We start from the raw sequence: 15148 nt of genomic DNA on the forward strand, positions 1-15148 counted from the left end.
TCTTTTGGTTCGACACATTGATTACCATTCTGGTCTTCCAGAGGACCAATTTTGTCCCTTGCAATCCTTTTGCTCTTAATATATCTGTAGAATTCCTTAGGACTCTCCTTCACCTTGTCTGTCTGCTTGGGTAACCTCTTCTTTTAGCTATCCTAATTTCATACTTGTGTTCTCTTGCTTCTTGTACTCAAGCACCTCATTTGTTCCTACCTGCCTATACCTGCAATACATTTTTTTTTGTTTAATCAGGGCCTCAATATCCCTTGAAAACCAAGTTCCCCAAACCTGTTGTATTCACCTATTATTCTCACAGGTACGTACAAGCTTTGCACTCTCAAAATTTCACTTCTGAAGACCTCCCACTTACCAAGTACACATTTGCCAAAAAAAAAAGCCTGTTCCATTCAATACTGGCCAGATACTTTCTGATAACATTAAAATTGGCCTTTCTCCAATTCTCCAATGCATTCTATAATTCCGAGAAAATTTGACTCCAAGCTCCTCGACCTAGGACTCAACAGATCCTTTTACAAGTGGATCCCAGACATCCTGACCAACACCCGTAATTAGCAAGGACAGGCAGCACACCTCTGCCACGATTATCCTCAACACCAGAGGCTGCATCTTTAGCCTCCTACTTTACTCCTGATACACCCATGTTTGGCCAGATTTGGCAAGTTTGCAGATGACACCACTGTAGTGGGCCAAGTCTCCAATGAGTCAGAGTACAGGAAGGTGACAGAGAGTTGAGTGACATGCAGTTCAGACAACAATCTTCAATGTCAACAAAAGAGCACATTATTGCCTCAGGAAGGGAGAGGGCAGTACACGTCAAGCGATCACTAATTGGCATTCGAGTGATCACTGATCAGCACATCTGTGGATGTGAACTGTCCTTTATTCAGGACATTTTCAGCAGCAGGTGCATAAAAAAGGCCCGGAGGATCATCGGGCACTCCAGCCACCCCGACCACAAACTGTTTTAGCTGCTTCTGTCTGGCAAACAGTACCACAGCATTAAGGCCAGGACCAACAGGCTCCAGGACAGCTTTCTTCACTGGGTCATCGGACTGATCAATACACATTGATCTGATTGCATACCTGACTGGACATACATGTCTACAAAACAATTCTCCATACAATCTCAGTGTCTGGGCAATAATCTCCCACATTTCCCCACTTTATCGCCTGTACATAGCAACGGAGACCGAACATAAAGATTTTTACTACTTATGCTGTGAGATGGATGCAAGAAATAAAATTCTAATTCTAATTGCTGGCACCGTCTGTAAGGTTGTACATTCTCCCTGTGACCACGTGGATGTCTTCAGGATGCTGCAGTTTCCTCCCACATGCCAAAGACATCCAGGCCTGGGTTATTTAATTATTTAGTGATACAGCATACAGCAGGCCTCTCCAACCCTCTGAGCCACACTGCCCTGGCCACCTTTTACAAACCCGATTTACCCGAACGGAATCACAGGACAATTTACGATGACTCATTAACCCACCCGGCACGTCTCAGGACTGTGGGAGGAAACCGGGCCACCCAAAGCTTATCGCTCAAATCGATCCACTGACGATGCAATAGCCTCAGCGCTGCCCTCTGTCCTGTCCCCCTGGAAAACGGGGTTTCATACGCCAGACTGCTGTTTATGGACTTCAGTTCAGCATTCAACACCATCGTACACCAGGAACTGGTGGGGAAACTGTCCTCACTGGGTCTCAACACCTCCCTCTGCAATTGGATTCTGGACTTCTTAACATCATGGATGACCTCACCTAGTCCATTAATATCACCTCCCTGAACAAGAAGGCACAGCAGCGCCTCCACCTCCTAAGAAGATTGAGGCAACCAAGGCTCCCAACCCCCATCTTAACTGTGTTTTACAGGAGCACCATTGGACCAGGTGCAGGAGCGTCCTGACAAGTTGCATCTCCATCTGGTATGGGGGCAGCCGAGTATCGGACCGGAGGTCCCTACAAAGAACTGTGAGAACAGGTGAGAGGATCATAGAGGTCTCCCTACCATCCATCGGGGACATTTATCAGCAGTGCTGCGTATGCAGGGCCCTTGGTATTATTAAGGACCCACCCATCCAACACCCTCTTTGACCTTCTACCATCAGGCAGGAGACTCCGATGCATAAAAACAAGAACGGTCAGGATGGGAAACAGTTTCTTCCCTCAGGCCATCAGGCTTCTGAACTCCCTGCCGATTGTATTCAAAGTGTCACCGGTTAATCTGTGCCGTACATTACAATATTTAATATTATTACACTTTATGTGTGAGTCATCTGCAGATTTCATTCTTACCTTCATAACGTTATCATGTGCAATGTGTGTTATGTGTAATACTGTGCTCTACACCCTGGTTCGGAGAAATGTCTCATTTCTATATACATTATACAGTTATATACGTTATATTTATGTATATAGTTAAATGACGATGAACTTGATAGAGGAAATTCACACATTCCATGAGGAGGACATACAGAGACGCTTTACGGAACAGCACCGGAGTTGAACTTCTGAACACCCGGTATTGTTACAGTGTCATGCGAACTGCTTCACTCTCATGCGTCACGCTAACTGCTACAGCAACACAAGTTAGCAAGCGGTGGTCCTGCCACATTGGCACGAGTTAGCAAGCGGTGGACGTGCCACGTTGGCACGGGTTAGCAAGCGGTGGACGTGCCACGTTGGCACGAGTCAGCAAGCGGTGGACGTGCCACGTTGGCACGGGTTAGCAAGCGGTGGATGTGCCACGTTGGCACGAGTCAGCAAGCGGTGGACGTGCCACGTTGGCACGAGTCAGCAAGCAGAGGTCGTGCCACGTTGGCACGAGTTAGCAAGCGGTGGACGTGCCACGTTGGCACTAGTCAGCAAGCAGAGGTCGTGCCACGTTGGCACTAGTCAGCAAGCGGTGGACGTGCCACGTTGGCACGGGTTAGCAAGCGGTCGACGTGCCACGTTGGCATGGGTTAGCAAGCGGTGGACGTGCCACATTGGCACGAGTCAGCAAGCGGTGGACGTGCCACGTTGGCACTAGTCAGCAAGCAGAGGTCGTGCCACGTTGGCACGAGTTAGCAAGCGGTCGACGTGCCACGTTGGCATGGGTTAGCAAGCGGTGGACGTGCCACATTGGCACGAGTCAGCAAGCGGTGGACGTGCCACGTTGGCACGAGTCAGCAAGCGGTGGACGTGCCACGTTGGCACGAGTCAGCAAGCGGTGGACGTGCCACGTTGGCACGAGTCAGCAAGCGGTGGACGTGCCACGTTGGCACGAGTTAGCAAGCAGAGGTCGTGCCACGTTGGCACGAGTTAGCAAGCGGTGGTCGTGCCACGTTGGCACGGGTTAGCAAGCGGTGGACGTGCCACGTTGGCACGAGTCAGCAAGCGGTGGACGTGCCACGTTGGCACTAGTCAGCAAGCAGAGGTCGTGCCACGTTGGCACGAGTTAGCAAGCGGTGGACGTGCCACATTGGCACGGGTTAGCAAGCGGTGGATGTGCCACGTTGGCACGAGTCAGCAAGCGGTGGACGTGCCACGTTGGCACGAGTCAGCAAGCGGTGGACGTGCCACGTTGGCACGAGTCAGCAAGCGGTGGACGTGCCACGTTGGCACGAGTTAGCAAGCAGAGGTCGTGCCACGTTGGCACGAGTCAGCAAGCGGTGGACGTGCCACGTTGGCACTAGTCAGCAAGCAGAGGTCGTGCCACGTTGGCACGAGTTAGCAAGCGGTCGACGTGCCACGTTGGCACGGGTTAGCAAGCGGTGGACGTGCCACGTTGGCACGAGTCAGCAAGCGGTGGACGTGCCACGTTGGCACGAGTCAGCAAGCGGTGGACGTGCCACGTTGGCACGAGTCAGCAAGCGGTGGACGTGCCACGTTGGCACGAGTCAGCAAGCGGTGGACGTGCCACGTTGGCACGAGTCAGCAAGCAGAGGTCGTGCCACGTTGGCACGAGTTAGCAAGCGGTGGTCGTGCCACGTTGGCAGGAGAGGCGCGGTGACACCTGCAGGCTACCCCTAGCACAACCCTCAGACTCCGTTGATCATTGACGCAAATCGATGCGCTTCACTGTCTGTTCTGATGTAGGTGTGACAAATTAATCTCCATCTTTGGAGACGGTTGAAAGCTTCAGGTTCCTCAAGTGAACATTACCAATAGCCCATCTGGTCCAACCACATGGATTTCATGGCCAAAAAAACCCACCATCGCCTCTACTTCCTCAGGAAAACAAGAAAATGTGGTGTTTTGTTCACCAATTTCTATTGATGCATCAGATACATCACAGCTTGGTACGGTAACTGCTCTGTCCATGGCTGCAAGATACTGCAGGGAGTTGTAAACACAGCTCTGGAGATCACAGAAAACAGTCTCCCCTCTTGCTCAATAAAGCAGCTAACATACCCACCCACTCTGATATTCTCTCACTTCCCCCTCCCATTGGGCAAAAGCAAGCACGTACCATCAGACTTAAGATGTTATACACTATTGAATGGTCCCCTAGTACAACAAAATAGACCCATGACCTCACAATCTACCTTATAATGGCTTGGTTCCTTATGTCAACCTGTATCACACTTTCCGTCGAACTGTAACATTTGATTCTGTATTTTGACATTGTTTTCCCTCTCTCTCAATTTTCTGTTTAAATGAAATGATCTGTATGGATGATAGGCAAAACAAACTTTTTCACTGTACCTCGATGCACGTGCCAAGAATAAACCAATTTACTATCGGCAATTCTTTCATTGTATACTCCAAATGAACCTTCATCAACATATCCTTGATATGTCAAAATGGATCACTGCCCATATATTGAGGACCATCTGTCTAAGAAAAGACGTAAGTGAGGGCCTCCATCAGTCATACTTGACCATGGATATTGTGTCTTAGCTGTCTAGATACACAAGCCTGCGCCGTACCATACGGAGAACAAGCTGTTGCCCAGGTAGCAAGCTTCCCCTCTCCACGCATCAGATGAACCTAAAGGAACGGCAGAGACCGATACAGTTTGGTACCAGCAGCATCGCAGGAGTAGCCAGTCAGCATTGAACTCAATGTAGGACTGTCTTAGGGGCTCCAGCTCCGGATTTTTCCTTGGGTTTACTCCCGAAGCCTTCCTCACATGTGAAGGCCAGGAACTGGACTTGGTTGCCAGAGGCTACTTGAGGCACACAGCATTGGAGCATTTAATAGACAGTGGGAGTTTGTCCCCAGTTACTACCCCCGGCTGTAACACTCTTAAGAAATGATATGAACAACAAAATTCACCACCAACCTCTATTATGTCAGTCCAGCCTTAAGCTACCTGTGGAAAATTAGGTAATACAATCCAAGGCTTGAAAAACAACAACAAACTGCTATTCTACCAATCAGTGGTTGAAAAGTTTCACATACTCACTGGTAACCATTGTGGATCACCTGCACAAACTTAAATAGGGGCACCGCTAGTTGTGTCACCAGCACCTAATGCCAAAAATCTGGGCTCAGCCTTGATTTCAGGTGCTGTCTGTCTGGAGTTACACATCCTACATGTGGCGGGTTGGTTTTCTTCCTGAGGCTCCAGTTTCCTTCTACGTCCAAAGCAGGTGCTGGTCGGTAGGGAACTGACACTGAACTGCCCCTAGTGAGCACAGGTACGCGGTAAATATGGCGGAGTTAATGAGGGTGTGGAGAACATGAGAAAGGGATGTATGTAGAATTAGTCTCAGTGGGTACTTGATTGCCAGTTGTCTGAAGGCTCTGTTTCTCCTTTTCCATGCTGCCTCTATATGAATTCATCAAACTCCATTAACAATATTTCATTTTCCACAGGTGCTTCGAAATTGCTGAATATCATAAATATTTTGTTTTCATTTCAGTGTTCTGACATCTGTGGTATTTTACTTTTGTAATAATATCTGGGATTTGTTGAGAGAAACCTCTAATACCAATGAAAATTAGACGACTATAATTTTCTGTTAGTTCACCCTGCTACGCCATCACAACTTTGACCTTTTACCACACATAAGAGAGTTTCCCATCACACCATTATTAAAGCAGCAGGGGTAGCTACGGAGAAATAATGCTCACACAGAAAAGGAAATTGTGCAAGTGTTAGGAGATATAAATTATACTTCCAAACACTTTGATTCACCACATTCACCTGCTTTTATAATCCATTAAGAATAAACTGCATTTCATAGCACTGAATTCAATTATACTGCACACTGAACAGTTACACAGCAAATTTGCAGGCATGATGTACAAGTTACTTCTCTGAAATTAAAAAAGTGATATTTTTGCTAGATACACAGTTTTTTGTTGCCAAACAACTTCTAATCAGCACTGTATAGCCAAATGTAATAAATCAAATAAGGTGGTAAATCAGAGCGGTGCAGAAAGGAACCATGATATTTGGCCGAATATAATTCCAGTCCAAACTAATCCTATTTGCCTGCACATGGTCCATATCACTCCATTCCCTGGCTGTTTATGTACCTGTTGAGATGTCTCAAATGGTGTTATTGCACCTGTTTCCACTGGCAGTACGTTCCAGGCCCCAGTTAAAAAAACTTGCCCTGTACGCCACCTTTCAAGTATTCTAATCCTTCCCCCAACTTTAAAACAATGTCCTCTTGTATTTGATGGGGGGGGGGGGAGAACTCTGACTATAATTCTGTCTACACCTCTCATAACTTTATCAGATCTCCCCTTAGCCTCTGATGCTCAAGAGAAAACAATGTAAGTTTGTCCAACCTGTCCTGAAATTTAATACTCTCTAATCCAAGCACCGTTCTGGTGAAGCTGTTCTGCACCTTCTCCCAAATCTCCACACCATTGCTACATGTAGTGAGTGATCAGAACTGCACACATACTCATGTGGCCTAACCCTAGTTTTACATAACAGCAAACCGACTTCCTGACTTTTACACGCAACACTTCATCATATGAAGGCAAGTGTATCATACACCTTCTCTATCACCCCATCTGCCTCCTCTTGCCAGGGCATATTCTAATGCCTCAACCTGCAGTACAGCTAAAATAGAAAACTCAACGTATTATTTTCTCTATTGCAAGCTCAAACACATTGGGAATGTCAGAATCTGCCAGTTACTCCACACGGAACATACAGCCATTTTCAGGACAAGTGTCAGGACTACAGAAGTTGTTGGCAAAGTTTCTGCAGCAATTTCCAAGCATATAACATTTGACGCCCTAGGCCCCTTGTCAGAACTATTTTTTCTCTTTCCCCCTCACCCGATAATTTGTCTGGGATCTTAAACATTAATCAGTTCCCTTTCAGTGGATGCTGTCCAACCTGCTGACTTTTTTTATCTTTATTTCAGAATTTCACATTCACATTTTTTTCTTGAATTTCACTTGCCTTCATATGATGAAGTGTTGTGTGTAAAAGTCAGGAAGTCGGTTTGCTGTTATATAAAACTTGGGTTAGGCCACAAGTATGTGCACAGTTCTGATCACTCACTACATGCAGGAATGGTGTGGAGACATTTACACCACACGCTGCATCCGTAAAGCAAACAGCATTATGAAGGACCCCACGCACCCCTCATACAAACTCTTCTCCCTCCTGCCATCTGGCAAAAGGCACCGAAGTATTCGGGCTCTCACGTCCAGACTATGTAACAGTTTCTTCCCCCAAGCCATCAGACTCCTCAATACCCAGAGCCTGGACTGACACCAACTTACTGCCCTCTACTGTGCCTATTGTCTTGTTTATTATTTATTGTAATGCCTGCACTGTTTTGTGCACTTTATGCAGTTCTGGGTAGGTCTGTAGTCTAGTGTAGTTTTTGTGTTGTTTTACATAGTTCAGTGTAGTTTTTGTATTGTTGATGTAGCACCATGGTCCTGAAAAACGTTGTCTCGTTTTTACTGTGTACTGTACCAGCAGTTATGGTCGAAATGGCAATAAAAAGTGACTTGACTTGACTTAAACTGGGAAATTTGGTCTGAGATTCTGGACAAGGGTAGGCACAGACCAGGATTTACTACCTTATTCGTTTGAGTGGGAATTGTACGGCTGCAATTAGAATAGTTGTATTTTGTTTAATATTTTTAAATCACTGAAAGTGCTTTAGGTGATCTTTTAAAAATGTTTTTTAACTGATTTCACCAATAATTTTTAGATGTAAAACCTTAACAGCTTTGACAGACTCTTGAGCTAAGGGTAGTTTTAGCATCGGCAAAGATTTCGTGGCTGGAACCATCTCTTTTCCCTCTTTCAAACTTCTGGCAACCTCTAATAATCTCTCCTCAATTTACAGCCATTTTATATCTGAGAACACATCTGGCTCCAAGCTAAGGTTGCAGCTAATCTTGGTCTTATGCTTACGAATGGAAAATCTCTGCTATCCACATGTACTGACCAACCTCCAATACACTGTCTATAAGGTGATATTCACCACACAAAATAATTCCAGATTTCACTCTAAATAAGAATGCTGCCTCTAAAACACTGGTATTCAAATTAATGAACAATAATCTTTTTTTCTCTCATCTCATTTAACACTCCCAGGACCAAGATATGGAGGGGAAAAAAACTTTTTTTTTTAAAATGCAGCCATTTTCAAAAGAAATTTTAAACTAATTGAAAGAACTCCTAAGGACTTGCCTTCGAACTGGTCCTCCGCAATGCAATTCACACGAGCCTCACAAGGACAGGTGAGACAAGTCCATCTACCTGCCTCAACACTTAATAAAAGTGTGCATGAGGTTTCACATCCTTTCAAAACTAATCTGACTCTAAAATGTTCCGAGCTGTTTGTAACAGCATTAACTAATCTCCTCAATGTAAAATAAAGTCAAAATATAGGCAAATGAAAACATTTATTTATGCTTCGACTTATAAAGAGAAACATAAAAATAGTACTATGACAGAAGTGAAAAAAACAAATGTCAAAATAGTAACACAATCAAGTATTTTTTAAAAATGTTTGTCTTGTGAATATTCTGTGCAAGACAAAGTAGACGTAATAGAAAGTGCTGTACTGTTATTTGCTAGAAACTGCAGTCATCTACAATTCTTGTTAACATGCAGAGAAAGATATAGCAGAGAAGAGGGCAAAAGAGATGTGTGAAAATGCTAACATGATATCAATGGGCTGGCAAGAAAAGCTGAATAGACCGGATCAGGAAGGGTTCAACATTTTTAATTAATAGTTCATTCATTATTAAAATTAGTTGACTGCAGAGACAAAGGGATGAATATGAGTCCTGGGCATGACTCTAACTTTCTGTTACATTAATTAGCTGGAAAACCAAGTACATTGTGGCCATCAATTTCCAATATTTACTTGGCAGGCAAGGCATCTGCAAACAAGGAACTATTGGAAAATCCAACCTTAGCTGTTTTCTTGCTAGGAAGGGAAAATACTAATAAACTCCTATAACTCCATCTATGTACTATTATGCCCATGAAAAATCACACTGCCCCAAGGCAACTGCAATGACTTCCAGGTCAAATTGCACAACTCCACACATTCTGCTGTGTATTTCCAGTTACAAACTGCACTTGCAGCAAAGATGTAATTTTCCATACAACACTCATTTGGAGCCCTGTCTAGGTTACATTAGAATGCAATGTGCTAGTCATTCAGCACTGTCAGAACACCTGCAATTTAGCTAACTGTCTCCTGAGCATAAGAAACCGATAAAGAGATGTTGCTATCAGTGAGCAAGTTAAGTAGACATGCACCGCACATCCCCATAACAATCTCTGGTTTAGGCAGAACCCCATTCAAGAACTAATTCATGAACTCATGCCATAGTAACGACTACAACTAGACCTCGTAACTAACTGAAGCTGCAGACTTAACCACTTGTGACCCCTTGTACCTTCCCATGATTCAACAGAACATCACTGACTTTTTAACCTCCTGCATGATTCTCCAGCCTGGCTCTGAGACTCAACTGACTTTCTTTACTCAGCCCCTCCTCACCCTCCCATCTGAGGACCTCACCCCCCCCCCCAACTGAACTCTTGAAACAACCTCACTGGGCGATGGGGCAGCATGAAGGACAAAGTGGCAGACAATTCATTTTCTGTGCCTTTGGCCTTGTACATTGCTGCAGTGTAAGACAGAGGAACAGCACCTCATCTCCCTCTAAGTGAGCTGAAGCACTCTCTGAATACTGAATTTCAGAGAACCACTTCTCAATTTCATGCTGCTCTTTTCCTCTTTTAATTTACTACTTTTTTCTTTTCAATTCCCAACTGAAAGTAATTATAACTTTGCACCCGACCCTTTTTCAATTGTTACCTTGATAACTTTGGTGTGGACAGGGGTGCCTTCTGTTCTTCATACCTTTCCCCTCCCTGCAGTCTAAAAGATGTTTGTTCTCCTGTTCAAGCTCCTCGCAATCCTCAGCCAGCACCCTGAACACTATTTCAATGCTCCCTCAGAATGGTTGACCTGCTAAGTCAGTTTTGTTTCAGAAGAGTTGTACAACTGTGTCAGCACCACAAGGGGGGAAAGCAACTCCATGTGACAAAGGAATTGAATTGACTTGACATTATTAATTACATCCTTCATGTACATGAGGAGAAAAATATTTACTGTACGTCTCCGTCTAAATGTGCAATTATAGTAATTTATAATAGATATGTTCAACAGGATGGTCAATATAACATAGAAATACAATTGTATCAGCGCCAGTCTGATGGCCTGGAGGAAGACACTGTCCCAGAGCCTGTTGGTCCTGGCTTTTATGCTGCGGTACCGTTTCCCAGATGGTAGCAGCTGGAACAGTTTGTGATTGGGGTGACTCAGGTCCCCAATGATCCTCTGGGCCCTTTTTACACACCCATCTTTGAAAATGTCCTAAATCATGAAAAGTTCACAACTACAGACTCGCTGGACTGTCCGCACCACTCTCTGCAGAGTCCTGCGACTGAGGGAAGTACAGTTCCCATACCAGGCAGTGATTCAGCCAGTTAGGATGCTCTCAATTGTGCTCCTGTAGAAATTTCTTAAGATTTGGGGGCCCATCCCAAACTTCAACTGTCTGTGGTGAAAGAGGCACTGTCATGCCTTTTCCATCCCACAGCCAGTAGGTACAGCCCACGTGAGATCCTTGGTGATGTGTATGCCAAGGAACCTAAGGCCAGCTTTTCCAAAGGCTGCCAGGTGAGAAGAGAGCTGAAGTCATTTGTAATTCCCACCTTCCCTGATAGAATAGACTGACATTCATGCCTTGACTTTTCCATAAAGACTTGCCATTTTGAATAGCCCACCAAAAGGAGCTCAGTACTCTATGGAACTAGACGCTTGATGAAGGGTCTCAGCCCAAAACGTTGACCGTACTTTTTTTCCCCATAGATGCTGCCTGGCCTGCTGAGTTCCTCCAGCACTTTGTGTGCGTTGCTCGTGCATGTCAGCTTCTAGTGATGGGAAAACATAGATGAAGCAAATAAAGACAACTTACTGTCTGTACAGGAAATTACAACAGACTTGCTGAATAGAGAGTGAACGTGGATATGGCGTTACTTTGTCCGTAACCAGAAATGTCTCTTTTCCAGCCACGCACTTTAAAACTGAAGAACAGTGCAATGCCACATATGATTTCTTGGATCTGTTTGTACGCTAATAAACTCACCAGACAGTCCATCTCTGGGTTTATCTTCCAAGTGCCAACCAAACAAATATATCTTGAGTTGAGACCAAATTCAATTCATAAGCCGGTTTATTTTTTGTAGCAAAATGCAGAGATTTAATAGACTTCAGATAACAGCATTACACAGGCACCCCGCCCTCGTGCTCATCTCTGCGTACAGCAACTTTTATTGACTGGCCATTTCTAAATCCCCAGAAAGTGCGTTTATAGCTTCCTCTTTATCCAACCGGACAGCTTGCATTCTCCCTCTCTGCCCGCATTCCAGACTTGGTCACAAATTCCAGGTTTACTTTCTCCTCTGACCTGCCACACAGCTTAGAAAGGGTGGCTTCCAATAACAACAGATCTGACAGGTTCAAAAAGCGGGGAAATGTCTTTCTCGATCTGTTCAGCTTCTAGGATGTATGATGTAATTACTGTCCCACGTGTGGGGAATCCTGAATAATACCAGTGTGGCGCCACACTTGGAGCTCATAAAAATCACCACCTCTTATCAGCTAGGCAGGAAAGGAAAATTCAATAAGAACAGGAGTCCTGAACCTCAATGTTGCGAGTTATTACTTTTCTTTAAGTGTTCTTAGCAACATGTTCTGGTTGGTTAACCAACCAACATCCGAACACGTTTGTCACAAATTAGCTGTAGGTAACGTACAGACTGACAGCGTCACTTTTACTTTCACCCTTTTCCACGTGAACGAGGTGCTCCTGTGATATTGGTACTGTATCTGTCGACAAGCTCTACACATGTGCATTTTACCCAAGTTCAGACCAGGCACCCAGAGCACGGCCATTTCCTCCGCATGGACACAACTCTGTCCAAGAGCAAAATGAACTTTTAACAATTAGTTATTTAAGGTGCAGTCACCACCACCAACAGCAACGCGCCGTACCGGTGTTGCAGATCTAGCAAATGCCCCAAACTTGTCCGGTGACGCAGCCGCTCTTCCCCTCTCCAGCATCGGGCTCGACCGGACAGGTCAATCAAATGCTCACAAGTGCAGTACAGTACAGGCAGACCTCATTCTCCCGGGCCAGCCGCTCCCCATCGTTCGGGCGGCACGGAAGTGAAGTTTGCAGCGCGCACATGCCCTTGGTGAGGGAACCCACGCTACACACACGAGTTCCGGGATGTCCCAATAACCCAAAGCCCGACAACAATACCTGTCAAATAACGTTAACAGCCGGAGAGTTTAAACCGCGCAGTGCTTACGACCGGCTCTCTGCCGACTTACGCTGCTGTTCTCTCCCGTCCAGTGCACCATCGCCTGGTTGTGCGAAGCGTCTCCTCGCAGGATGAACGAGGTGCTGAGCAGAGCCGCGTCCTGCCGCGGAGCCGACCGCTTCTCCCGGGTGTGATCGCCGAGCCGGCCGGCTCCCTCGCCGCCGCCGCCGTGCGGCTGCCGCACGATGCGGGCGCCCGCTGGGCTCAGCCCGGCCGCAGACAGAACGGACGGCAGAAGGTACAGCCCGCAGCAAATGCAGAGCCACAGGTAGCCCCGTGGCTGGGCACTGCCCTTGCGCCTCGCCGAGACTGCCATGCTTGTGGAGCTGTGGGGAAGGCAAGCGGGCATCCCAACCGCAGGGCAGAGTCTCAGCCTGCCTCCCGCACGCAGGCAGACAGACACACAGAGAGGGAGAGGGTGGAACGGCAGCGCACTTAAACGCTCGCAGAGCCCGTTTCCCCTTGCGCTCATTCAATCGCACACTCGGCCGGCCGGGCGAGCAGCGCCATCTGCTGGAGGCTTCCCGCGCTGCTCCGACCGCAACGCGGAGACTGGGTACCCCCTGTGCTCGCTTCTCGCCTTTGGACAACCTGCCAAGATTATCCTGCAGTTGCCAGCAAACACCGTTCAAAATCCGCCAGGGAAAAAAATGTTTTTTTTGGTTTTCGTCCAGTACTTTATAATTTATAGAAGTTAAGATTTTAAGTGGGGCAGTTGGAAATCAAACTATGAAATTTCCCAAGTTATTGCCAGCTAGGTAATGGCAGTCTTTTGTGTATCCGTTTAAAAATACCTAACTAGCAACTTGCTATAAGTCTCTTAACATTGAAAAGTTTGGGTACAGATTAATGAAATTTTTCTCGGTCTGATTCTTGCTTCCTACAAATGCCATTCGGTAACAACTGCCAACATAATCTAGTGGTATTCAGCGTGCTGTGACGTTATATAATTCACAGAATTGTAAGACTGGAATCTTTTTTTCTTCCCTCCCCCCCCCCCCCAGCATTGACTGTTAGAGAGTTCCACAAGTGTGTCATACCAATTAAGTAACTAGTCTTACTATTTATTGAAACTGTAATTCTGAGTTTAATTGGTTCTTGCATAACACAACCTGCAACAGTTAACATAATAAATACTTCTGAAGATTCAGAAGTTCCTGGTTCAACATCATTAATCCTGGATTGTCTTTTGCATACTCTGTTGTGACCAGGATGAGTTAATTTACCAGATAATGGAAGTCAGTTCTAGGGCCTATCTGTGTGTCCCAAAGCTTTAGTGGCCACGATATATTTTTTGAAGTATAATTACTGTTCTAATGTGTAAAAGACAACAGTGATTTTTGAACAGATATTCTTTGTTACTGTGAATTTTCTGAGGGCCAGTTGGTCATGAGGCTGGGGACTATGCTCTACTGGGTCTGGAATTAGGAAATATCATAAGACCATAAGATATTGGAGGAGAATTAGGCCATTTAGCCCATTGAATCTGTTCCACTACTTCATCATGGCTGATCCATTTTCCCTCTCAGCCCCAATCTCCTGCCTTCTCCCCATATCCCTTCATGCCCTGAGCAATCAAGAATGTATCAACCTCTGCCTTAAATAAATCCAATAACTCGGCCTCCACAGTCACCTGTGGCAATGAATTCCACAGATTCCCCACTCTCTGGCTAAAGAAATTCCTCCTCCTCTCCATTCTAAATTTACACCCCTCTATTCTGAGGTAGTATTCTCTGGTCTTAGAATCCCCCACCATAGGAAACATCCTCTCCATGTCCACTCTATCAAGGCCTTTCTAGATCTGACAGTTTTCCCCTCGTTCTCTGAATTCCAGTGATCATTGGAAAAAGTTGACAGCAGAATTGCATTGATGTAAGGTTCTTAATGATTTCATCTTCTGAAATATTGTACAATAGTGATCTCTGTCGGTCTGCTGTCATCGTGTTATTTCTCCCACAGTGATTCTGTCATTTCTGCTTTCCTTCACAATGAATTTCTTTTTGGTACTGCCTTTCTTTTTCCCTGTAAACCTGATAATTGGATGCCATGCAAAGGCCAGAATTTATTACCATCCTGGAGAAAGAGTGCTGAGCTCTACTCCCATGCCACTGTTGGATCAGAAGTCCCAATGACAGTGGAGTTGCTGTGTTCTCTAGCTCTTCAGATAATTTTGGAGCACTTTCGAACAACTTGGATCTGGAGAAAAACATTCCTAGGAAGATGCCAAATTGAGTACTGTTGTCCTGTAAAACAGGGAACAAATGCACCCACTCATTCAGATTCCTCAGTCCACTT

At 45.6% G+C, this 15148-nt stretch overlaps 1 protein-coding gene across 3 annotated transcripts in view; it reads right to left on the bottom strand.

Moving 5' to 3' along the window:
• Positions 1-13755, bottom strand: part of sorcs2 (sortilin-related VPS10 domain containing receptor 2) — a 738192-nt gene extending 724437 nt beyond the window's left edge. The window contains exon 1 of one of the 3 annotated variants that reach the window (XM_063046317.1): positions 12864-13755. In XM_063046317.1, the coding sequence (XP_062902387.1) occupies positions 12864-13325 (462 nt within the window). In that variant the 5' untranslated portion in view covers positions 13326-13755. Of the gene's footprint in view, positions 1-12521; positions 12638-12863 lie in introns of those variants that run through there. The other 2 variants (XM_063046318.1, XM_063046316.1) reach the window with 2 other exon arrangements.
• Positions 13756-15148: the final 1393 nt, after the last annotated feature.

The sequence above is a fragment of the Mobula hypostoma genome, chromosome 4 (genome assembly GCF_963921235.1).
Source record: "Mobula hypostoma chromosome 4, sMobHyp1.1, whole genome shotgun sequence".
NCBI classification, from domain to species: domain Eukaryota; kingdom Metazoa; phylum Chordata; class Chondrichthyes; order Myliobatiformes; family Myliobatidae; genus Mobula; species Mobula hypostoma.